Below are 24,268 nucleotides of genomic sequence, written 5' to 3'. Positions count from 1 at the left end.
AGAAATGTATTCTGCTTTTGAGAGATGCCGCTATGGTGATACCATAGTCACAGTGTGTGTGTGTGTGTGTGTGTGTGTGTGTGCCGGCTGACAGACCAAAAAAGGATGTGATGTCACAGGTCCCATAATGAAATAATGAGGAAAGTGAGAGTTTGTACTTTTGTAGAGTGTCAAACTTGGTGATGGTAGAATAATGACTCCTCCATTTTCAAGCACAAGATGCAGTTGTTTCTATTTGCCCGACAAAGTTAAACAACAGTGAACTTTGACCTGTGGGTCTGCCGGAGCTCACACTGAAACAGGAAACTCATTTGTCAATTCAACAGTTGCATGGGTTTCAATTAGGTGACTATGTGTGTGTTCCAGACCGCCCGCTCCCAGCCGCAGCTAAGTTTAAAGTGACTTTCCAGGTCCTCCATGCACACTGAAAGGCCCGAACATTTCTTCTTGCATCCTCTTTTCTGTTGATAAAGAAGAAAAACTGTGCACCACAGCCAACATCTGGTATGGAGTGGGACAGACAGCTTGGTTACTCTAATTTAACAGCTCGTAAACGTATCAGCAAATATCACTTCGGTCCGTTGAGATGCTGGTGTGTTCCTTACTCTTCAATACCAACTAAGAGCCGCTAACAACACACTGTCTGGCCATGGCTTGTAAGCTAGCAGCGCAAGTCTACCTTTCCTCTCATTCCCCTGCCAGTGTTTGGTACCAGAGCTAAGCCTGCTGGCTGCTATAAATCACACATCACTTTTATTCTTCCTTTAAATAATAAAGAAACTAATAACAATACCTTTTAAAATACCTTTGGCATTATTTTTTATCGCACAAACTGATAACTAAATGTGTTTAAACTTTAAACCTCTGCTCAAATCTTCTCCGGCTCTGTGGTCACCTATATTGTGTTTGCCAAACTCACAATTTAGTAGTTCTCATTTACATATGTGTCTGTTGTCAGACAAAGGAACTCAAGCCAGTGCCTTAAAATGTATCCATGCCAGTTTAATGTGGACAAAAGGAGAACTTTGACCCCCCATTCTTAACAACTGGCTTTGGTTGGGGATGGAAAACGTTAATACAGACAGATTTGAAATGCCTTTGCATGAACAAAACACAAAGAAGCAAAATGTATTAAATCACATAAGTGCTGTCCTATTCTTCCTCAAACTCGCTCTCCCACACACTGCCTCTCCGTCTCAACTCTCCCGTTCCAAACGCTACACTGATCTCTGATGCACCGGCAATTCAGCAGCGCTTCAAATCTGCGCCCACATTAATCAATGTCTCACACACATGAAGCTTGGCTTTCCATCTCAAATCTATTTTTTTTCCTTGGCTTGGACAATCAGCTTTGTTGCAGAGAGTCAGCGAGCAGTTCTCTCACTCTGCTTGCTTTGTCCACAGCTACACTCTGCTATTGAGAAGCAAGTCATTTAAAGGAGAATATACATATAAATACTATAAATATACCATGCTATAATGTACTAAAAAAGCCACGAACTCTAATGAGGTGAAGAAAGATGTTGCCCTACTTAATCTCACCACTAAATGCTCTGTTAGGAATATTGGTAGGCCCTATACTCTCTTTCTGTCTGTCTTCTTTCACCCGAAATATTTCTTATGAATTTGTAGCCACTCCAGACCTCACTGTATTAAAGGATTACAGGGACCAGGGTTCAGGATTACAGAGATAAATTATCCTTCACATCCAGATACTGCCTCACAGACCGTTTAATACCCACTCCACGCCTCAATTACATGTGTATGTGTGAGAAAGTGAAAGGCAGAATGTGTGTGCTGCATGTCTTGTGTTCTTGGTGAATTATTGTTTTAATGTGGATATAAATAAAAGATTTGAATGAGTGTGTGTGTAACGTGTATGCATGATCTCTTGGGTCAGTAACAAGTGTGTGTGTGTTTGCATACTTGGGCTAATGAGCTGCATCTTGTAGAAAAAGGTTATGCACTGTACTCTAGTGGAGTAAAAATGTGTGATCAACGATCTCCATGCTTCACACTCACATTTGCAATCCTTGTGTGTGTAGAGTTGTGTCCTGAAGTATGATATAGTACAGACTTTCTCTCCATACATCATTTCAAGATCATTTACTGTCACAAATCATTGGACGAGAGTATATGGGTGCAATATGAAAATGATGTAATATCACAGTATATGTCATTTTTGTATTTTGATATGAATAAACAGTAGCAGTCTTGAAAACATGTTTAGGATTTGCTGTTACATCCAGCCTGCAAATTTTTTAACATTTTCTTTCACGTTTTATTTTGGAGTTATCATTGAATTTCTTAGCAAGCAACACTTTGACTATATATATACCAAATTTAATACTTTGCATTCTGCCTCACAAGTCTGACAGCGGCAAAAACGGCTGCCTGCTGTTCACTGGAAGAACCCTCGTGTGTTATCTGAGACATTAAAGATGTTCATTTTAGGGTTGGCAATAATTTATTCAGGACAAGGGGCAGCCAGAAAACATGCAGGGAAGGCAGGAAATGTAAATGATATGAAACGTCTCGTATGGTCCGTGTATGTATGTATATGTGTACATATTTATATCTAGGTGCAGTTATATGTATAGGCACTGTAGGAGGAAGGGATTTAGTCTTCTGTCCTCGTGTCTTCTGTTTGTTGATGTTTAGTGTAGTTTCAAAGGTGACAAAAGTGACTTGCAAGCATTGATCACAAATGGTTGCAGCGTCACGTTTCACAAATAATTGTTTTTCGCAAACTGCAGCTAGTGGTTATACATTGGTTGTACGTTTTGTGAATGTTTTACTGAAACGTGTGAAATTAATGGGAGAGAACTTGAACTTGTGTTGCAAATTTAGTGAAATGGACCCAACATTGCTATATACAACCAGATATATCAAAGAAGGGATAGCTGCCTTGGAATAAACAGTAAAATGTCTCATGGTATGTATCATTATATCACCCAACCAAGGGAGTCGAGGTGTCCAGAACATGGAAAAAAGTAAGAGCATGCATTGAAGTCAACAGATTTGTTAGGAAGGATGCCATGAGACAGAGAGCTGAATCTGCCGGGGTTACATGCTGAGGAAAATTGACTGTTGTTGCAGTAGGTGGTACATCAACAGACAGGTTTGGTTTAGGAGGCCGTCTAATTGTGCCACTGTGAAGTGCATCAGTGCAGCCCCGTCTCCCGCCAAGTATAGAGCGATTGATAAATGTCAGCTTATTGACAGTGATGAAAAGTGTTGTTCAGTTGATTAAATGCTGCACAGCTGCCGGTATTCAAATAATACCGCTGAAAGAAGAAAGAGAGCACGGGTATGTTGTTTTGCAGAGCACTGGAGGGACTCTGCACCACTAATGGCTTTTTCACAAACATGACTGAAAGAGTTGATGAAGGAGTAATCTGGAAAAATCTGATGGGGCTATGTAGGAGACTTAAAGCCCCCATAAAACTTGGTTTCAAAGTATGAAACATAAAATATTAATGATTATAAGCAGCAATCAAAGTTAAAGTTTGGAAATAAATATAAAGTAGTGCTTTACTCAGTTGGTTTGATCAAATTTGATTGACAAGTACAGAAAGCTTTTATGTGAAGTAACTAAAATTGTTCCAACATTGGCATAGAACTGTGTGTTTACGTAGGTTTTAAGAAATGTGTTTTCAGGGCCTTTAAGTGAAAAATTAGTGAAGTCTTATAAATTGTATTGATATGTAGTTAACTGAGAGTCACTTGCTACCAAAACTGTTGTGCCTGAGAAAATGCTGTCATCCACAAACAATAAACTTTATCAGTCAAAATCAGTAAAAAGGAAACATTGGCTTTTCTGTACCAGTTGCCCGGCAACCAGCAGAGACCCCAGGAGCTTGCTGACCCAGAAATACTGTTTTTTTTACGGATTAAATGAAGGAGATACAACATGTTAATTAGTTAGCTTTAGGCATTTTATTCCCTTTGGGCAGAACCCAGCTAGCTGTTTCCCCCTGTTTCCAGTCTTTGTGCTAAGCTAAGTTAGTCAGCTGCTGGCGGCAGCTTCATATTTACTGTACAGACATGAGAGTGGTATTAATCTTCTCATCTCAACTCTTGGCAAGAAAACAAATAACCACATTTTCCGAAATGTTAAATCTTTTTTGCTTGGAATTAGTGTAGGAGGCACTTTGATTTCACACGGATGTTTCATAGCTTTCACTCAGGAAAGTTCACAGGATTACGGCAACCACAAATACGCTGGAGCAGTGAGCTACACAGGTTGAGGGGGCAATGTTTTAATGTTCATTGTATTTTAGGGCACTATTGGTAAATGACATTAATTCCTTTTACCTAAAGAAGCTTTGAGTTGCCTTAAGATAATCATAAAAACCTTTAAAATGTATTTACAGTCATGTTTAGTTGCCAGTAGTAGACATTGAAGGGATAGAAATTGGTCAACCAACTTTTGAAGTTCCAAAAATTAGACATGACTACATTATAACACATTGGCAGACACACGGCAAGCATATGAGTGCTGTGTTTAGTCTTCAGACAAAACGGCACATGACTTCCTCAAAGCGGTTTTACTTAATTCTACAGGAACATATTTCATCGTGTTGATTTGGGAAGGCTTACCAATGATAATTCACCAGGACTGTGCAGGTTATTTGAGCAGCAAGTAGGCTAAGTGGTTGAGACCCCCTGGGCCTGAGCTGGGACATGGGGTCAAGCCCCCACGTCAGCAAGCATTTGCCCTCCCTCATTGAATACCAGTGTCAGGGCTGCTGGACTGCAGCTGAGCTGGAGCTCTGACTTCACTGCTGGGAGAAAACACAGAGAGAGGAGAAAGTTTTGTTTGTTTTTGTAAGTGGAACTTGGTGTGGGTGTCTCCATTAAGCGTTGTCATATTACAAATAGAAAATAATTGCCCAAATGATATCATTTCAGTGTGTCACTATCCTGTGTGTCACTCATCATATAGGCAAACCCATGGTCACATTTGTTTGCATTCACTGAAGTGAGCCTCTCTCCTTTATTTGTATGCATTTAAGGACGGATTATACAAATAATGGGTGGTAATTTGATAATTGATGAATACTGTATCTGACCATTTTGTAATAACAAACAGAGAGTGGATATAAAATCATGACTATGTGCTCATTTAACCTGAACTTTATTATGTAGCTTTACAAACATTTCTATACTATTCTTTACTTTCTTGAAAAATGGAAGCCAATTTTTTTTTTTTTTTATGCAGCCATAGTGTTTTTCAATGCCTTTCTTATCTAAGCGTACTGATCTTACACAAATCCCAGCATTGAACTGAGCTAACCTTCACTTTTCAGAACGCAGTTCAGGTGCTCGTATTGTTGCTGTATTGTTAGATCAGATACTAATTACACACAGATTTGAAGTTCAAACTGAAGGACGCAGCTCAAGTTTGCTCTGCATTTTAATGTGCATATATTTCCAGAGCCACTGAAGCTAGACATGAACATAAAAGTTTTTTTCTCTCTGGTAGTTTTCTACACATGACCTTAAAGTCTTGATTATTTTTTTGTGACAGGGAACTTATATCTGTCTGCTCTTCTCTATCTTTCCTTCACATACTCTCGCCTTACTGAATAAATTATACGTTATTTTGTCGCTTGAAGCAGTGGTTGAACTTTAAACTGTGCCATTCAAGATGTTCTTTAGTTCTGCTTTACAACTCTGGCACAAGAAAGTGAAAGAGTCCACATTCTGATTTTACGCAGACCACAACACAGCAATCAAAATATTGCTGCAATTGTTAAGGCAAACAACTTCCCGCTGCTGCTTCAAAGGCTTTAAAAAAGGCCTCTCATTTGGGATGCAGTACGGTGATTCAAGGGTGTTTGACATCATTTTTGTGCATTCAGAGTGTGCGTGTATGTATATATGTGTGGGTTTGTGCCTGTGCTTAACTGTGTATCTTAATGAGCGATTCAAGAGTCTTTGTCTTCTTATTGTTAATCGGAGAGGATGAATTTGTTGTACAGGCCAGATTCTGTGTTTTTTCTGCGCTCATTTATTTCTCTTATCTTTATTTCGAGGGTGAAGACCCCAGGAGAAAAGCGCCATTCGTTTTTGGTCTATTAAATTTGAATTAAATTTCTGTCTATTGCCTAATGTTGATATTTTACTGTAAGTGTGGTGCATTTTTTTGGTATCCTTACGTTGTAATGTTTGATTTTTTTTTTTGATTCTCTATTTGAACTCAGACGACTTGTGTGCAGCCTTTAAAAAGTATATCCAATCTCTTCTAAACACGGTGACATCCCCATATATAATTTAGCAGTGTTCAGCATGTTGCTGAACTTGTTGGCAGGTTTTACAGCTTTTTTTTCCTGCAGTGAGCTACGATGTCAGGGTTTAAATTAGTTGCTGGCTCCACAAAAAAAGTTTGATGTAGTGAGTTTATGAGTGGTGTGTGAAAACAGGGAATTGCAATTTCGTAGATAGCACACCTTGCTTACAGAAAAGAAGAACTCAGACCTTACACAGTGTACACTGACATGTATACACACTTTGTTCAATTTGTTTTCATTTAAACACAATTTCTGGTTTATTATAACTTGGGTCTCATTGTCATAGTTATGGCCATTGTTACGATAACAACAAACTCACAAAGAAATGTCTTCGATCTGATTGCACTGACATTGCTTCAAAAAAGTTTGACGTGGCAAGAAACATGAGCTGTCAGACAAGTTGTAATCAATCAGTTTAGAAAACCACTTTATTTTGACATTGTCTGGTTTGAGTATTCTTAATTTGATCACTTTTCTAACACCACAGACAGACAATTTATTTGGATTATAACCATAACCATTTTTACTTTAGTTTTTTCTTCCAAATAAGTCTGGTTAACCTGGGAGTTTGTTTGAAACCTATACGATTGTCTGACCGCTCATGTTTCTTGGCCCATCTGACTTTTTTTTAGTGATGTTGGTGAGTACAATGTTACTGATGATTTGAACAACGGAAAACTTGATTGGAAAACTTTTGAAAAACAGTGTGTTTTAAAGTCGTTTACCTCTCCTGCTCACCCCTGGCATTACAGTTTGAAACTCTTTCAGGAAATTGTTGTTTCTCATCCTGCCTGATGTTGCTTTGGGTCAATTTGATTTCCCTGTAAACCTTTTCCCAAGTCCTCTGCAGGGATGGCAAAGCCAAGGATGAGGAGGCAAATCAGCCAGTAGAGAGCTGAAGCTGAAGCTAAGCCTTTGAATTAATGTGATTTTCCCAGGAGAAGGGATGCCTTGCTATCGATCTGTGTCACTCACCTCTGATGAGTGCTGATCAAAAACCTATTTCAAATCTGCCATGTCCTATTGGCTGTCTGATCATGAGGAGGGCGGAGGATTTAGTGGGGCTGAGACAGATGGACGGAAGAAACAAGACAAAGAAAGACATCAGGGGAGAAAAGGCCAGAGAGAAAGAGCAACGCTCAAGTTGCAGCTCAGATGCATCCGTCAGTCAGATCTTACACGTACCAAAACCAATCAATGCAGTCAGCTGGGCTGCTTTGATTGGCAGCAACTTCATTGGTCTCAAATGGAAATGTCTTCTATTTCCACAGGACTACGTTTCTTCTGTGAACCTACTCAGCCAAATCATTCTTTGAATTTATGTCAAACACACATAAAAAATCTGTATCATCATCATTATCATAGGCATGTCGGTGATATTTGTATGGCTTTTGTGTAAAATTATTATCATTAAATTAAGATCAGGTCATAAAAAAACATGAAATAGATGTCTGTATCTTGCTCTAGTCTGCCTCGCTGATAGAGCCTCAAATGTCTCGAGCATAACAACAAAGGAGAAAGACAAAAAGAGCAATTTTCAAAATCGAGTCACAGTTGCTTCTTTGCTGAACCATTCACATAACCTGAACGTGCACATGTGCATAGACACACAGTATCCACAGACAGTAAACATGAACAGGTGCTTCTCAGCAGCCTTGGGATACTTGGAGTCCTTGAAATGCCTGGGATGACTCTTGAACTCTGTGCCTACTGTTTCCCCTTCCAGGACTGGCTAAGCAAATTTGGCTACCTCCCGCCCCCGGACCCAGTGACTGGTCAGCTTCAGACCAAGGAGGCCCTGACCAAGGCCATCAAAGCCATGCAGAAGTTCGGAGGGCTAAAGGAGACCGGAGTCTTTGGTATGTGGCTGTGTTTGTTTGGGGGGAATCATGTGGTAGAGTTGGTGCTTTGGCTGGATGGAAGCAAAATATATGAAAGAATGAATTATATAATACAGTCCAATCAAGAAAACCACCAACTATAGCCTCAGAAACATCCATACAGTTGAATAAGCACATCTCTGACACATCCATCTCCTCTCCTCTCCAGACCAAGCCACGCTAGGTCTAATGAAAACACCCAGATGTTCTCTGCCAGATGTGTCCGAGGCAGAGGGGACAATGGGCCGCAGGAAACGAAGCCTGACTCCTCAGAACAAGTGGAATAAGAGGCATCTGTCCTGGAGGTAGGAAACACTGGAATATAAGGAATATGAGACCTATATTGCTATCACTATAATGCTGTAATTTTCAGATGAAAGGACATGGTGAAAATACACATTTCCTTTGAAAACAGATCATGGTCATTATTTGGGTAGAGTTTGTCTATTTGTGTGTCACTGAAAGGTCTACTGAATTGCAAATTGTATAGATATTCAGAAGTTGTCCTGGTATTGCTCTTAAGGCTAAGGGTTCTGTTACAAATTTTAGGGTTAACAGTTAAATTGAGTATTGATTATTGATTATGTAACGGACAAACATCCACTCAGTTCGTTTAGTGTAATTTGTGTAATCAGTTTATATGAGCCTAATGCAGTTCTGTACAGATTCAGCCCAGTACATGACATCAGTGCAGTGCTGTCAGCAATAAATCAGAAATCCCACCATTTTCGCCCCCATCTGCGCATCCTTTTATAAATTAGATTAGAGGACCCTTCCTCAAGCCAGAAATCTTTTGCTCTCTGGATCAATTCTGGCTCAAAGGAAGGGCATTTTGTGAAATCCTTTAATAAACAACAAACACGTCTGTCCTTTCAGAGGGTGTACAAAGACTCAGATTCCTCTTTAAACTGAAATGTTGTTTAAAGTGATAAAAAATAACTACTTGACAAAATTCCCTCAGTATGGCAGCAAGGCACAGAAAGTCCATGAAAAGATAATTATATCTGTAACAGTCTACTGCAAAGGAATATTCCACTGAAAATCCATATATATATCTATTTATCTATCTATCTTTATACCTATCTATCTATCTATCTATAGTCTATGTTAAACTGATTTTATTACAATGGATTCCATTGGTGACCTAGAGTCACAGCAAAGTATCAAAACGTAGTGAAAGCCATAGAAACTTCTCAAAGCACTATCCAACAGCATATCTGTTGTTCAGCCGATGTTCAGAACGTTCCAGCATCTACACAATTTTGCTAAATGCACTACTACCTTGTCATGTCATTGCCTCCACATTTCTCAGATGCTCCGCCAGAAGTGTGTATTTAGTGATCTATTGGAAAAGAGATGACAATACACTGAGCATGAATATCAACAGCAGAGGAGTGGATAAAGCTGCAGGAGTGCTTTGAGGGATTTCTATGGATGTTTTGAAACGTTTTATGCCAGGACTCTGGCTCCCTGTTGGAATCAATTTCAACTGCTGTGAATCCAAGCTGCCGTCTTCTACAAGAAACATGATACAAACTTTTTAGAGCCACCTTTCAAGCCTACAGGTGGTGAGTATTTGATAAAAGGTTTAATGGTCAGTCATATGTTTGACTCCTAAAGAGCAAAGGCTACGTTACAGAGAGACAGGTGTTTTGTAGTTTTCTCATGATAAAATAATATGGTCATCCGTGACCACCTGAGAAACCATAGCATAGTGTTCGACAGCAGAGGGGGAGGCAGTGAAACATAGGGTTGGTCTGTGGTGATTCATAGAAGCTATCAGACACTCATCAACAATGAGGTGGTGTGTGTGTGCATGTGTGCAGAATGTGAATATACACATGAATTGAAATATCACGAGAGATAACACACACACACACACACACACACACACACACACACACATACAGTATATATGCACATACACATAGGCGTGTATGTATTGCCTTCCTTCCTGGTGGACTTTAACTTTCATTCTCTTCTTTGTACTGCTGCAATTCATACTCCGTGCTCCTGTCAGCTCCCTCCCCTCTGAAATCAGACAGGTTTGTCTTCAGTCCAGTGAAACACCTTTGTATTCACAGCAGTCAGATTTGTCGAACATTGCACTGGAACAGTTGTGGATTATGCGCTGGCTTCAGATCCGGAGAGATTTCCATATGGTGCAGATTTTCAGTAAAGCACCATAACAAAGCGTTGATATTCTGCATAGATTTGCCTCCTCTGTAATGCTCTGGGTGTGCTTTCATTCTTCTGTCTTTTTCAGCTGATGTTGTGGCACTTTATTGCAATTCCCTCACTGCTTGGTTTAGAAAATTATTTTTATCATCTAATATTTCACGGTGTCTCTGCTTCATTAGATTATATGGGCGAATAACAGGGCTGACAGAATGGAGATAATGTGCAAAACAGCTAATGAGTCAGATGCAATCTGACAGGCATATTAAATGTTAGTATTCTCATCCACCACATCAGTCAGATTAAAGAAAAGTATAGTTATTTATATCGCTGCAACCTACATATTGCATCAATATATACATTTGAATCATTTCATTGTACAATCAAGTACATCATTGTATATAAACAAAAGTGTTTATTCTTTTAAGTCAGGACAAGTTCATTTTTTTATTCTTTTTTTTTAAGCATGCTACTGAGGAGGATAACATGATGTCAGGATGAAATAAGGAAAGGATGCAAAAAAATAACTTGATTTTATATGTTATTCAAGTTCAAACCAGCCCACAATGTCTGAGAGTTTTCTGGCAACAGAGGCCTTGCTGTGCATCTGATACTTTTGACACTGAGGACTTTTCTCAAAGGCTGGAAGCTGGCACAGAATATAAAAGATTTACATATGCTCTTCATATGTGATTGTTTTTGACAGTACTTTCTCTGCAGCACTACCCCTCCCAGATCCCAAATTAGGTTGTGTGTTAGGATTTAGGGTTACCCTGTTATCGGAGTTTTTGAAGAGTTTGTTCATAAGTCATGTGAATGGTACATGAATTAGATAGCATCTGTCATGTTAAGGACATAATAAGGTTATTGTACTCACATTAAGACAGAGCTCAGTTACTTGTTAGTCTTACTCACAGTGCTGTATTGTTCTTTTGGTCTTTGAATCTGTGCGCACGGCCCAATAAACTGGATGAAGTGTGGTTTGTTTTCACCAAAAAAGGAGATGTATGGCTAGCATATTTTTTGTCAACCTCAACAAAAAATTGTATCACCTCGCCCTGAATCAAAAATGAATATAAAGTTCTGTAAGACGTGCAGGTGTTAGCATGCAAAGTCCTTCACAGCTCCATAAAATCATCACTGTGGGAAACAATGAGCAAAAACTCCCTCCATTTCCACTGTAGACTACCATACTGTATACCTAGGAGCTGGTTTCACAAAGATAAACTTTGACTATGGCTTAGACATAACTAAAAGTTTGAATTCATCAATTTGCATCAATTTCAGGATAAATTAAGACTTTTTCAAACTAAGAAATATGGCTGATCAAGCAACCGCTACAAACTCTGTTCACTTGAGCAAATAATGTTTGCCTTCTGGAAGAATTCAACAATTACAAAAGTTTCACTTGGTGTTACTGACTGTTACCATGGAAACACTGGTCAGCAGGTGATACTGATTGTTGCCATGGAAACATGGCTCTTCAGAGTTAGCCGGGGTAGGGTGGCAAATTTTTTAGGCTTCAAATAAGTCAGTGTTTACTTTTGTGAAACTGTCTAAATTGAAGTAGATTGATCTAAAAGCAGAATTAAGACTGGTCTAACACCACAGACCAGCCTGAAATCTCTTTGTGAAACAGGGCCCAGGTGTTAACTCGAGATTAAAAACGCTCAAAGTTACTGCAAAGCATTTAAATGCTTGAATAGAACCATAACTTTTATTTGGGTAGTCACAGAAACAGGGACTTTTAGTATCTGCTAAATTGTGACTTGTTACGGGAGTTCCCTGATCTAGCAAAGGTCTGCACTTTATAAACATAACACATTATGTTTATATTGTTTCATTAGAATATCACCAACAGTGTCCGGGTGGCCGACGCTTCACACTCTCCTCTGCTTATTCACACACATCAATCACATCATTATGTTCTGAGAATGTGTAGAGTGGGCGTGAGAGGTGAGTGTCACTTATTTCATAGAGGGAAGAAAAAAGATTAGGCTAAGCTTAGTAGCCATTCATTTTAGGGACTTGGATAAGTAATGTGTTTTCCAGCAATAGAAATATAAGTAAATTATTTTTCTGATGATGTCTGGGAGTCTTTGTGCTAGGGCTGAGCCCTTAATCCCCAATTTAACTCCTGCTTACCTCTTTTTCTTTTTCTCTTACACACACGCCCATGCAGCACACTGCACTCAGCTAAGTATGTTATAGCCAAGTTGTGCCCACTGTTAGCTCATTATCTCATATTGTTAGTCCATTATCACAGCAGACAGCCTGGCAGTCATTAGCAGCCCGACTGATAACTCAAACAGATAGGTGTAGCGAGCTGAGTGGAGGAGAGAAAAGACGAGGAGGTGGATGAGGATAGCGAAGAGTAAAGAAAGAAAATAAGAAGCAGACATGAAAAGGAAGATTGCATCTTTTCTTTCTCCGGCTGATACAGTATGTGGGTTTTACTGAAGAATGAGCACAGTAAGAACATAAGCAAACACTTAATGACTATGAAAATCCATCATGTAAGTCCACAGCTCTCTACATTTCGGAGTATATTATTATTGTATTAACATACCATGAAGCTCAAAGCCATTGTTCTGTGAGACCTGAGGGAGCACTCCATGGTCAAGCACTCCAAGCCCCGCGAGGGTTATTTAAAAACAGTAGAGCCGTATTCCAAGTAGAAGGTGAGAGTACTGAGTGTAGCCATAGCCATAACTCAGCAGCAGGGGTCCATCAAAGTACTAATTATAGCCACATCTGTATCCAAAGGTACCAGGATGTTATAGTCCGAGAAGTAGCTCTGGGACTATAAGAAGTAACAATATCAAGCTGCTAGCAATAACAGCCAGGCATACCATGGTTTTTAATTCTCTTGTTCCTTTGGCACCTGTGAAATATTTGGATTTGTTGAGTATTCATAAATCTGACCAATCCCTTCGTTATTTGCAAACTAAGAAAAATCCACACAAAGTGTGCATTCTGAACTACATAAGGAGAACTTTTACAGAATATCCAAAATGGTAGGGCTGAGCTATTCACTATGAGAGCTTACTATAGCGCCCCTTAAAGGATAACCTCTGACATTTCTCATATCCAGCTGAGAAGACACTGGGGCTGCGTGCCTAACTAGGAACAAGATAACAATCTATGCCTGAGTTACTGGACTGATTGCAAAATAATACATTGATGCTAAAAGAGTACTGCCATGCTAGCAGCTCTGTGAGGCTGTAGCTACTTAGGCACAGTGGAGCTTTGAGCTAAATGTTAACGTCTGTGTGCTAACATGCTCACAATGACAGCGTTAAAATGGAAATGTTTATTAGGTATAATGTTTTCCATGCTAAACAACTTAGCTTAGCATGTTATCATGCTGACATTTGCTAATTAACAATTACCACAAAGTACAGCTGAGACTAATGGGAATGTCTTTAGATCACAATAAGATGTTGAGCACCAATTTTTTGTTTCTACTCATGGACAAGCTTCCGGTGCCCAAATCTGTCATCAATAGATAATAACAAGTACTCTTGGAATTACATTGTTCATGACAGGAAGTAGGAGAGGAGTATGAATCATTCAGGAAATCGCCTCACATATTTATCACAGTAATTCTCAAAATACAGCCTTGTTTACATGCAGTTCTCTATTTGAATTAGCTATCTTGAGTAAGATATTGTTGAAATTCTACTCAGGGAAGCGTGTGCCATTCCCTTATATGTATGAGAGGTGCTTCTAGTATTGGTCAATCACAAATCCATCATTGTGTCTGTATCATAAAGTAGTTCTGCCACACAGAAGAGTTTATTGACACCATACTACGTAATTCCAAGGTATTGAAGTCCTCAGCATTCATCTCCCTGCTGCCATTTGAGGCCACCAACCTGTGAAATTGCTTGGTGGAACTTTAACAATAAAAAAAAGAAACTGTTATTCAGTGTTATCTTATTAGGGCCCCATTATATTTTTCTCCAGATTTCTCATCACCATCTCAGAGTGGGTGACTGTGATCGTCAGGATAGAAGAAGAGAAAGAGGGAGGCTCAGACTGGAAAGGGGAGAGAAAGATTTGTGGAGAGAGGGTAGACTCATGCAGAGCCTTTTAATTTCGTGTCTTTCATCTTCAGCCTGAATGACGTGTGTGTGTGTGTGTGTGTGTGTGTGTGTGTGTGTGTGTGTGTGTGTGTGTGTGAAACAGAGAAATATGAGGAGTTTTCGGTAATACACAACATGAGTCTGTGTCTCTGTCAGTGCAATATTTTCATGTTTGTGAGTGTGTTTGAGTATTTATGCTGCTACATGTGTGCATCTACAAACGCATACGAGCATATGAATCACCGTCTGTATATGAGCTTTCGATTTTCAGGGTAATCAGCTTATGTCTACGGAGGGTAGCAGCGCACAGGAGGTGAATATTATTTGTGCGTGCCTGTGTGTGTGCCTGTGTGTTTGCGAGTGCATGTACTTTTTAGCAGCACTTTTGATGTCAGCTCATGTCTCTGTGGAGCAGCACAGCCACAGGAGGCAAAAGCCTGCTGAGAGGCTGAAGGCGGGGGACAGCAAAAGAGTCGTAGAGTTTTCTTCATCTGTTTCTCTCCCTCTATCCATCCCCCTTTTTTCCTCTCTGCCTCTCTTCATCTGAATCATCACTCTGCGTGTGGAAAGGTCTATAAGAAGTATGTGGAAATTACAAGTCAAGCAGGTGAAATGTAATAGGAGATTGTGTGTGTGCATGCAAACGTTTGTGTCTTTCCACATCAGCTTAGGCTCATACACATGTAGCATGCACGCAGACACACACACACACACTTTTACCTACACATAAGCCTGGCTTGCTCTTACTCATTTGTCAAATTAAGGTGGAAATCATGCCACGCAATTAAATAGGTCGAGAAAATTAAGTCCACCTTAGTCAGCCTTCTGTCCGTCAAACTAATTTCAAAGTCCGTTACATCACTTTTTCCTAATCTTTGGCAGAGGAAGATGAGTTGCAGACCTGTTTCTTGCTTATCCCCATACCACATACTCGTCGTTTGAGTGGAATAGTGACCTGAAACATGACTTTGAGTGAAATTGCATTTAGAGCTGAAAATCAGGAACATTTTTTTGCCTTCTTGATTGACAGAAATGTTTGATCTGCAGTAAATATGGCAGATTTGTTTGTGGAAGTTTGTGCGGAAACCTTCTGTTTATGAATCAGCATTCGCAAAACTTGGAGAACACATCAGCTGGCAAAGTGTGATACTGCTGACATCATGTTTAAATACAAACATGCTGATCAACATTTCTCAGTCGTAGAGTATGGAGGGCGCCTCCAGCCATGGTAATTGTGTAGGTTTGTGTGTTTCGTGGACATATTGATGCAAAGTAATAATTTTCCCAGCCCAGTATCCCTACAAATTACATTTTACGATTATGCACCTCACAGTTTACGATATAACGCCAACACTCAGTGTCAACACAGGAAGTAGTGTGCCCTGTAATGTAGTGAGGTGGTATGTACCTTTACCATACTGTTGCTCCCTTCTAGATATTGAAAGTATGATTTTTTTAAACAGTGACACTGAATGTAATCTGGGGTTTTGCATTTCCATAGTGGACCCATGTGACATGCCCCCCATAGACCTCTCTAGTTTCATATTTTTATAGTTACACTTTAAATGTCTTGCTAAGTTTTTTCTAAACAGTGTCCTCTCGCTGTCCAGACATTATAATCAATTTGAAAGAAGCACTGAGAAGATGTAGATCCCTTTCAAATGTTACCATGTACTCACAGCAATAAATTAGCATAAAGCAGCAGCAGGTGCTTTAAGGACTGTTTGCTGCCCTGGGATTCGCCTCTCAGGCTGCAACCATCTGGAGATTATTGGGGTTCCATGCAGCCTGACAAGAAGACACCACTGAGGGTTGAAAATCATAGCCTTACCATGTCCTCCTCTGCCATGTTTTTAGGAAAAGTTAGTTTATGTTTTGATTTACAGTTGATAGTGTGTAATTATAATACTGGACCTCTATAATACTGGACTGTAAAGGACATTGCTTTTGATACTATTTTTTGGTTCACAATGCAAATACATAGGGTGAAGCCATTGATAATACAGAAACGAACACGGCTTTACTCATTCATTTATTCATTTATCATAGAAGGAATGATGACCAATTCATAATAATGTGTTATTTGCTACTGTAAGTTGATAACACTGCCTATGGAGGAAAGGGGATTCACAAAGCATAATTTTTTTAAACCCTGAATATTGCCCTCCCCCACTTACAGCCATGTATCATCTGTATTTCTCCGTCTGTCATACTCACACCCCTGTACTGCCTTACAAGTCTCTAACACAAGCCCTTTTTAAAAAGCTTTTGTAATGAGGAACATTTTTTTGCGGGTAAGGAAAAAGAGACATCAGATACTCTGTCAGAGATGGAAATGTGTCTGTGTGATCACCGATCCCTCTGAGTGTAGTAGCCTGGAGAAACGCTGAAACTTAAGGACTTGTCATTCTCATGGAGAACAAACTCCGTGATTCTGACTAAAGTTGGAAGTGTGGAAGATGAAGCCATGGGGAGATGTCAGAAATGTTTCTGCAATAGGAGAGTGTCTGCGTTTGTGCTTTTTACCCTATCTTTTGCTCACTCTCCCTCATATTACAGTAGGTCTCTGTTATCTAATATTATCTCTCTATATCTTCATCCTATTCATTCTCTCCTTCTGTTTCTCTGCAGATTGGACACACACAGTGTGTTCCTCTGAGCTAAAATAGTGGCTGTCACTTGGCGAAATGTATAAAAAGATTAACAATATCATTTTAAATTGTTTAATGCTAAACAAAGTCGAGTCTCCCATGCACACATACATTTGGAAGCACACACAAGAATCTACTCTACAGCAGAAGTGCGCTCTGTTTCTCTCTGACACACACACAACCATCCAGCCTCACCTTCCTCACTTGAATTGCAACTTATAAGTAGCTGAGTTGTTTGTGGAGGGTAAGCATTTACTTTAAAACCCCTGTGATAAGCTGGGTGGGTACAAGTTCACAGAGCCAGTCTCAGCGATCAGAGTACTGGACAAACAATCCTATTTCACCAAGCTGAGAGCACCTCAGACTTCTGTGGTCTTTAGGTACATGTCATTAACAAATTAAACAAGTCTGAAATCTGGGGAATGCTAGAAGTGGCCTGCAGACATATGTCATATGTGAACAGCCCAGCATCCCTTGAAAATGATGGTTATATTGGATGGATCTGCAGCTTATATTGCAGTTATATTGGATGCATCTTTTAACAGTGCCAATGGTCTTAAAATGAGAAAAGAAGGAAAGATAAACAACCAAGAAAAATAAATGAACCTTTGAAACCATCATTGTGAACTGCTGCTGTACCTTCACCATGACCAGAGATCCTTGGCTGGTAACAAAGCAAAGAAACTGTGGGGGGGAGACTTCAGTCAGAGCGATGAGTCACCGGTCCTCAGCAAGAAGTCCTTAATCATGAAGAATCCAAGTATGAATTGAAACAGATGATGAGTTTGACAGAAACTTGGCTTTCAAGATGCCACATTCAACAAAAGTAGAAATGGGAATGACAGAGGGCTTTTTTTATGAACAAGATTGTTTGAAGTGACAGAACTTTAGTCTCTGAACCTTTTTGTGACATAACTGTTTACTGTGATTGGCACAGTCTGAGTTTGACAGTCCCATAGCTGGTGGAGCTTGTCTAAACTGATCAAACATAATGAGGTTTTTGTGGTATTTTTGTTGTGGAGTGAGATTTGTATATGCACCATAAAGGGGAGAGGTGGGCAGGCATTACAACTATTATACTGTCATTTCGAGTTTAAAGTCAGAATAGTAAGATTTCAGTCCGACACCCATGGTTAGTGTGATTTAATGCTACAGCAAACACTCCTTGAGCAGCTACTTTATCAGAAATACAACAGAAGAACAAGTGGTGTATCTGTTCACATCGCAGCCAAACAAACTTACGTTGTTTTAATAAAGCAGTCAATAATTGGCCTCTTCCCATCATGCCATGAGCAACCGCAGTCTGATTTCATGCTGCACAAAGTGAGTAGTTTTCCACAAAACAGCAGAGCACGGTGAAAGTAGTTGGTTACCTTGCTGAGATGTTGGAGGCTTTGGATGTGTTCTCCTTCTTGTTCATTTACTCCGTACAGTATTTAACATGCATTGTTTCCTGTGAGCCCCTCGCTTTAATGAAAATGGTAAGGATTCTAACTTCAAGAGTCATTACACCAGTGGTTCTCAAACCTTTGCTGTCATGCCCCCAGTGGAAAGTATCAGAGCACTCTTTTTTTGGTCATTGTCAGTTAATAAAGCAGATTCATTCAACTGAATCAACTGTAGCTGGGCTCCTTGTTTTATGCCCCATCTCATTATGCCCCCCCCCCCCCCCCCCGCACTGGCTCTCTGCCCTCCAGTTTGAGAACCACTAGATTTAGACCAAGTTGGACTGTTCTGTTGACAGTTTAGAGATAACCTAACCCCTAACCCTAACCCATATAGTGCACGATATAAATGTATTCTGATCTCATGCTTAGTTGGAACCAGCTGATCCTATTAAGATTATTTGTTCTACAGCTGAAATCGAGTTAACAAATGTGTGCGTGTGCTGGAGATTTTTTTTTTTAATGGATTAATACACCAGCCAAACAGAAAAACAGTGTGTTATCCCTTGAGTATGAGAGAATTAATTCATAAGCCGGTTTATCCACTGACACTGAAAACTCACAGGTCAGCTGAAGTGCACTCACCTTCAATTCCCCCTGTACTTTTTACAGTCCTTGTTGCTTACTGAACATCTCTCCATTCACCATTTCACCCACATTCAATTCCTCAGTTTCATTGCCACTTGTGAATTGCAGCATAAATGAGAAACACAGGTGGCTTGGCAGATGGTCATTCTTGTTTAGGCACAGGTACATGCAAGAATTGGCCTTGAATTCAGTCGTTATGTGTGGGACATCTTGCTTTGTAGTAAACCCTCAGGTCTGTCTATAACAATCAATATTTGAATCAATATCCATGCTTGTGCTCCTTTTTGGATTGAGCTACAGCCTTGTCTGGTTTGATGCAAGTCACAACACCCAGCATGATATGCTACCTGGGTAACCCTGAAGACCTGTGATATGTTAGTATATACATTGAATAGGATGTTAGCGGAAGGAAGTCATTTGAAAGTGGACAATTTCCTGTACTATGAAGTACCTTCAGTGTTTATTTCAATGCTGATGCTACCTTGTTAGCTTTTGATTTTTGAATGGGAAAAGGAAGCTCCATCAGTACACCATTTTGTTAATTTTAACCAATTTCTAGCAGGTTGTAAGCTGGTTGTGGCGGTAAGACGAGGCAGTGCTCTCAACGCAACGAGAGAATGGAGAAGGAGAGGAGATTTAAAGGGAGAGGGGGTAACAAACTTAGCCTGACGTCTTGTCCTGTTTCTACTGTCACTGACAGAAAGAAATGGATTGAGAGATGTTACAGTGATGAGAGGGAGGAAGGAAATTAAATAGTGAGTGAAAAAGGGAAAGGGAAAGACAGTGAAAAAGGCCATGAGTTGTTCCTGAAAGCGGATACCATAATCTCTTCAAATGCACATTGTATTCTCAATTTACTATCAGTATATGTGAGCAGCAGGAGCACCTAACCATGAAATACAGAAACCAATGGAATCACATAAGATATTCAAAACAGAATTTTTTGTTTTCAGGTGTGTTGTTGACCATTATGCTTTTGTGCTTTTATGCAATTTAGAGTTCTGCACCAAGCCCTCTGGTTCCTTCTGTCCCTGTGCTCAGCTCCCTCTTTCCCATGCTTTTACCTTTCTTGTTTCTTCTCCATATTCATGTTCATCTCTGTCACCCTTACACTTGACACACTCCTCTTCTTCTCTTGTCTCCTCCCACGGATTCTACCTCTCTTACCCTTTCCTACTTTAATTTCCCTCTTCTTCTTCTCCTCCTCTTGTTTCTTGTCCATCATCGTTTTTTTCTCCTCTCATTTTGCCCAGCTTTCCTCTCTTGTCTCCCCTTTTACTTTGTTCCTCTGTCAAGTCTCCTATCCACTTCCTTCATCAGTCACCTGTTCTCTCATCTCCTTTCTTGTCCTCTCAACTCCCCCATGTCCTTCTTTTCCTCCTCTTCACCCCCTCTTCTCTCTCCTTCTTGTATGTAATATATTCCCTCTCTCCCTTTCTTCTCTCAGAGTGAGGACCTTCCCTAAGGATTCGGCCTTACTGGGCAGGGACACAGTTCGAGCCCTGATGTACTACGCCTTAAAGGTCTGGAGTGACATCGCACCACTTAACTTCCACGAGGTGGCAGGAAGTGATGCAGACATTCAAATCGACTTCACTAAGGCCGACCACAATGATGGATATCCCTTTGATGGACCAGGCGGCACCGTGGCGCACGCATTTTTCCCCGGAGAGAGGTTCACAGCTGGGGATACACACTTTGATGATGACGAGGCCTGGACCTTCAGATCTCCAGGTGATTAACGTAACAATCTCCTATTATAAACCACAATTGACAGGTTGATGGACAGCTTACTGGTTATTGTTAAGTTTCTAAAGATCAGCATCACACCAATTTGTAGTCATATCTGGCTGTTTATTTTAAGTTTAAGTTAGTGTAGTTGAGTTGAGCTTTCCATGTACCCCCTGGCAAATGCAGAAGTACCCACTGGCCTAACCCTGATTGGGAATCATTGTCCTTGGTGATACTGTAGTACAGCTCTTAATTGCTTTACACCTTTATAATTCAATGAATTGTAATGTTGTGTACATGATGACAACCTAAAATGTTTATGAAATAGTGAAGATTGTTGGCAGCGAGATCTTAAATTAGATTAATGAATTAGTCGATGGACAGAAAATCAACATAATAATCAATTAATTGCAAAAAATGCCCAACATTGCCTGGTCCCAGTTTCTCAAATGTGAGGAATTGCTGCTTAAAAAAGAGTCATGTTGTTGTTAAAGTAAATATTGTTGGGTTTTGGACTGTTGGTCTGACAAACTTGGAAAATTTGAAGACATCATCATAGGCTCTCAAGCCTTGTTAAAGGCATTTTTCACATTTATTTTGCCTTTCGGTGACTAAACGATTGAAATAATTGATTGAAAAAATAAGTGATAGATTCAGGAATATACATTAGTTGCAGCCCAACTGTTGAGATTTTTTTGGACATCAAATAAAATGACATTATCCTATTGTATTGAGGTGAAGGCAGAGGTCTCAGTTGTGGAAATCTCATAACCTCGCCATAAATTCAAAATTATCTGCATTATTAAGTCTATCATTACAGCCACCGACACACAGGCTGTGTTTTGCCCATTCCAGTGAAACATATTCATTCAGTCTGTTTCTGCTTTGAGCTGTGTGGGCTAATAGATTGGTTTATGCAGTGTTATCCTGAATGATCTGGCCAAATTTCTTTCATCAAACAGTTTTCAAAGGGCTTGGTTACCCGCTGAGGGAGATCTGCGAGTTTGAAATGAGGACAGGATGACATCGTCTCAAAATGGAATTCAATCAGTTCTGCCAATCAAAAATAGACGAGTTTATATTAGAAATATCCGTTATTCTTAGACAGCTCTGGAAAAACACATGACAGCGCTTTGGTGATTTGGCTTTTGAAACTAACCTCCACACAGTCACACTTTCATACATTCACTCACTCACAACACAATATCTGTCCTCTCTGCAAACATCGTCATTCACTCGCCTCATTTTTGTACTTCTGCTGAACTGTTTGTCCTTGTTATCTTGTGAATAATTGTGAATTCCAGAGCCGTTGCTGCATGACGACAGGACAATTTTTCGAAATGTGGCCAAATCATCATGTTCTGATAAGAACCTCGGCGGTCTTGTCACTCAGCATCATCTTCTTCCTCCCCACTGTCCTTTGCTTTTTTTAAAAAAGGGAGAAAGGGAGGTGGCAAGCAGGAAAGGGCAGGGGAGCATTATAAGTTCACTCATCCGGATGAAATGAGCGGATTGAGTGATCTAGTCGCACTGAATGCATCGTCAGGCAGAGGCTGTCTCAGTGCGGTCACACGAATGACAGCATAAATCATTAACTCTCCTTTTCTCTCACTTGCTTTCTTTAGTCTTCCTTTCATCTGGATGACTGAACTTAAGATGACCTTCCTCTCTCCTCTGCTCAGTACCTCCATTCATCCCTTCTTTTTGAAAGATGGGTGGACAGCAGAGGAGAGAGGCAATGGTGACAAGAAGAAAGACAGAGATGATATGAGAAATGTTTGGCTAAAAAAATCTCTCACAAGTTTCCAAACTAAGGTAAACATGAGAGTTCATATTTGACCTTGGAAATATTAGTATGACATAACAATCTCAACTCAAAGCCCACTTACCAGTGATGTTGTTGTTGCATAAGGGAGATTTGCTCAGCTCTAGTGGTCCATCAATTCCAATTTTCAAAAAAGAAATAACATACAGCATTGTGGAGCAAAATTCTGTCAGGCTGAGTCAGGTGGGGAGAGCAAAGGTTTGCTAGACTGAGTTAATTTAGCCCCAAGCTAAAATGGATAATGACATACAGTTTGTGCAATTTTGAAGCGACACATGTGGGCTGATAAGCTAATCAAACAAGCCAAAAGGTAATTACTGTGACATGTTAAACTTTAGATTCTTGGTTTTATCTCGCAGTAAAGACCCACAAAAGTTTTTATTATCACCTGTCAGTTTAGCCACTACATTTTGGGTAAGACAACCTGGACTTTCACTGACAAGTATTGTATGTCAACTCCATGGCAGTGACATGTTAAAACATAAAGAAATTAACTTGTTTGTGAGTAACTGATGTCAGCATTATGGAATTGAAAATAGTACCTAATCAGAGAAAGAGTAATTGTTACTGCCGTGCTGTATATACCACCATATGCTTAAAACTCCCCGAAGCCAAGAGATGAAGGGGTGCCAAAGGCTTGTTATATGTGGGGATGCCATTACTCCTCCTCTGATCCCAAGTGAAGCCATTTTTCCTTCCAGGAAGAAACAGAACTGCACAACTTGGCAGCTTATACCTATTTCTAACTATACCTCTTTCTCAGCTCACCCTCAGACATCCCAAATACAGTAATTCCTGGATGAAATATGGATTAATGACAAAACCTGACATGAATGCCTCTTCCAAAGCTGGAAGAAAAACAGAGAGAAATCTGTAAGCAAGCTGCATTTTATGAATCAGCAGCACTGACAATATGAGTGATTTTGCCACACCGACGCAGCGAAAGTAGGCCCATATACTGTGTGATTTTCAGGGTTATGTGAACATTATCTTGTGCAATGCAGTGAAAGAAACAGAGCTCAGTTACAGTTACATGCACACTAAGCACCAGTCTATAATTTGATGTTGCTGCATTCTGAAAAAGCTGCCATTTGTGGGCCCTTCCCAGGGTGCATTCTGGGAAACAAGCATCCAAGCAACCAGTTTGTTTAACACAATTTTCATTTCACATCAATCATTCCTATCATCCATAGGAATATGTATGGAAATTATTATCTTGCAATTGTAGTATTTGATTGTCATTGAATATTAGTTAGTTATAAGTATTTTAGGTTAATTCATCAAAAAAAACACTTATAATATCAGGAGCTCTGATGTTTTTCATCACTTAACCTTGTCATTTAGTATACAGACAGTTATTTGATTGCCACAGACAACAAGCAGAACCACAATTTCCACTCTGTTGTAAAAAGAGCTAATATTTTGTGAGACCAAGAGTTCAGTCGCTTGTCTGATATCACAGATCTGAAGGGTAAATTTGATTTAGCATTATGTTCTCCCTAACTGAGTTTGAAGTGTTGAGGAAAAAAAATAATTGAATTCTCTTCTCTTTTTGACATCACGTCTCTCAGCTAGCTGTTAGCTGA

General features: G+C 39.8%; 1 protein-coding gene across 1 annotated transcript in view; it reads left to right on the top strand.

Moving 5' to 3' along the window:
- Positions 1-24,268, top strand: part of LOC139301266 (matrix metalloproteinase-17-like) — a 53,458-nt gene that overhangs the window by 12,749 nt on the left and 16,441 nt on the right. The window contains exons 2-4 of the mRNA XM_070924610.1: positions 8,023-8,155; positions 8,346-8,481; positions 20,574-20,860. Coding sequence (XP_070780711.1) covers positions 8,023-8,155; positions 8,346-8,481; positions 20,574-20,860 — 556 coding nt within the window. The remainder of the gene's footprint in view (positions 1-8,022; positions 8,156-8,345; positions 8,482-20,573; positions 20,861-24,268) is intronic.

The sequence above is a fragment of the Enoplosus armatus genome, chromosome 18 (genome assembly GCF_043641665.1).
Source record: "Enoplosus armatus isolate fEnoArm2 chromosome 18, fEnoArm2.hap1, whole genome shotgun sequence".
In the NCBI taxonomy this organism is placed as follows: Eukaryota; Metazoa; Chordata; class Actinopteri; order Centrarchiformes; family Enoplosidae; genus Enoplosus; species Enoplosus armatus.
The sequence above is the reverse complement of the archived record's forward strand: the minus strand, read 5'-3'. Positions and strand labels throughout refer to the sequence as shown.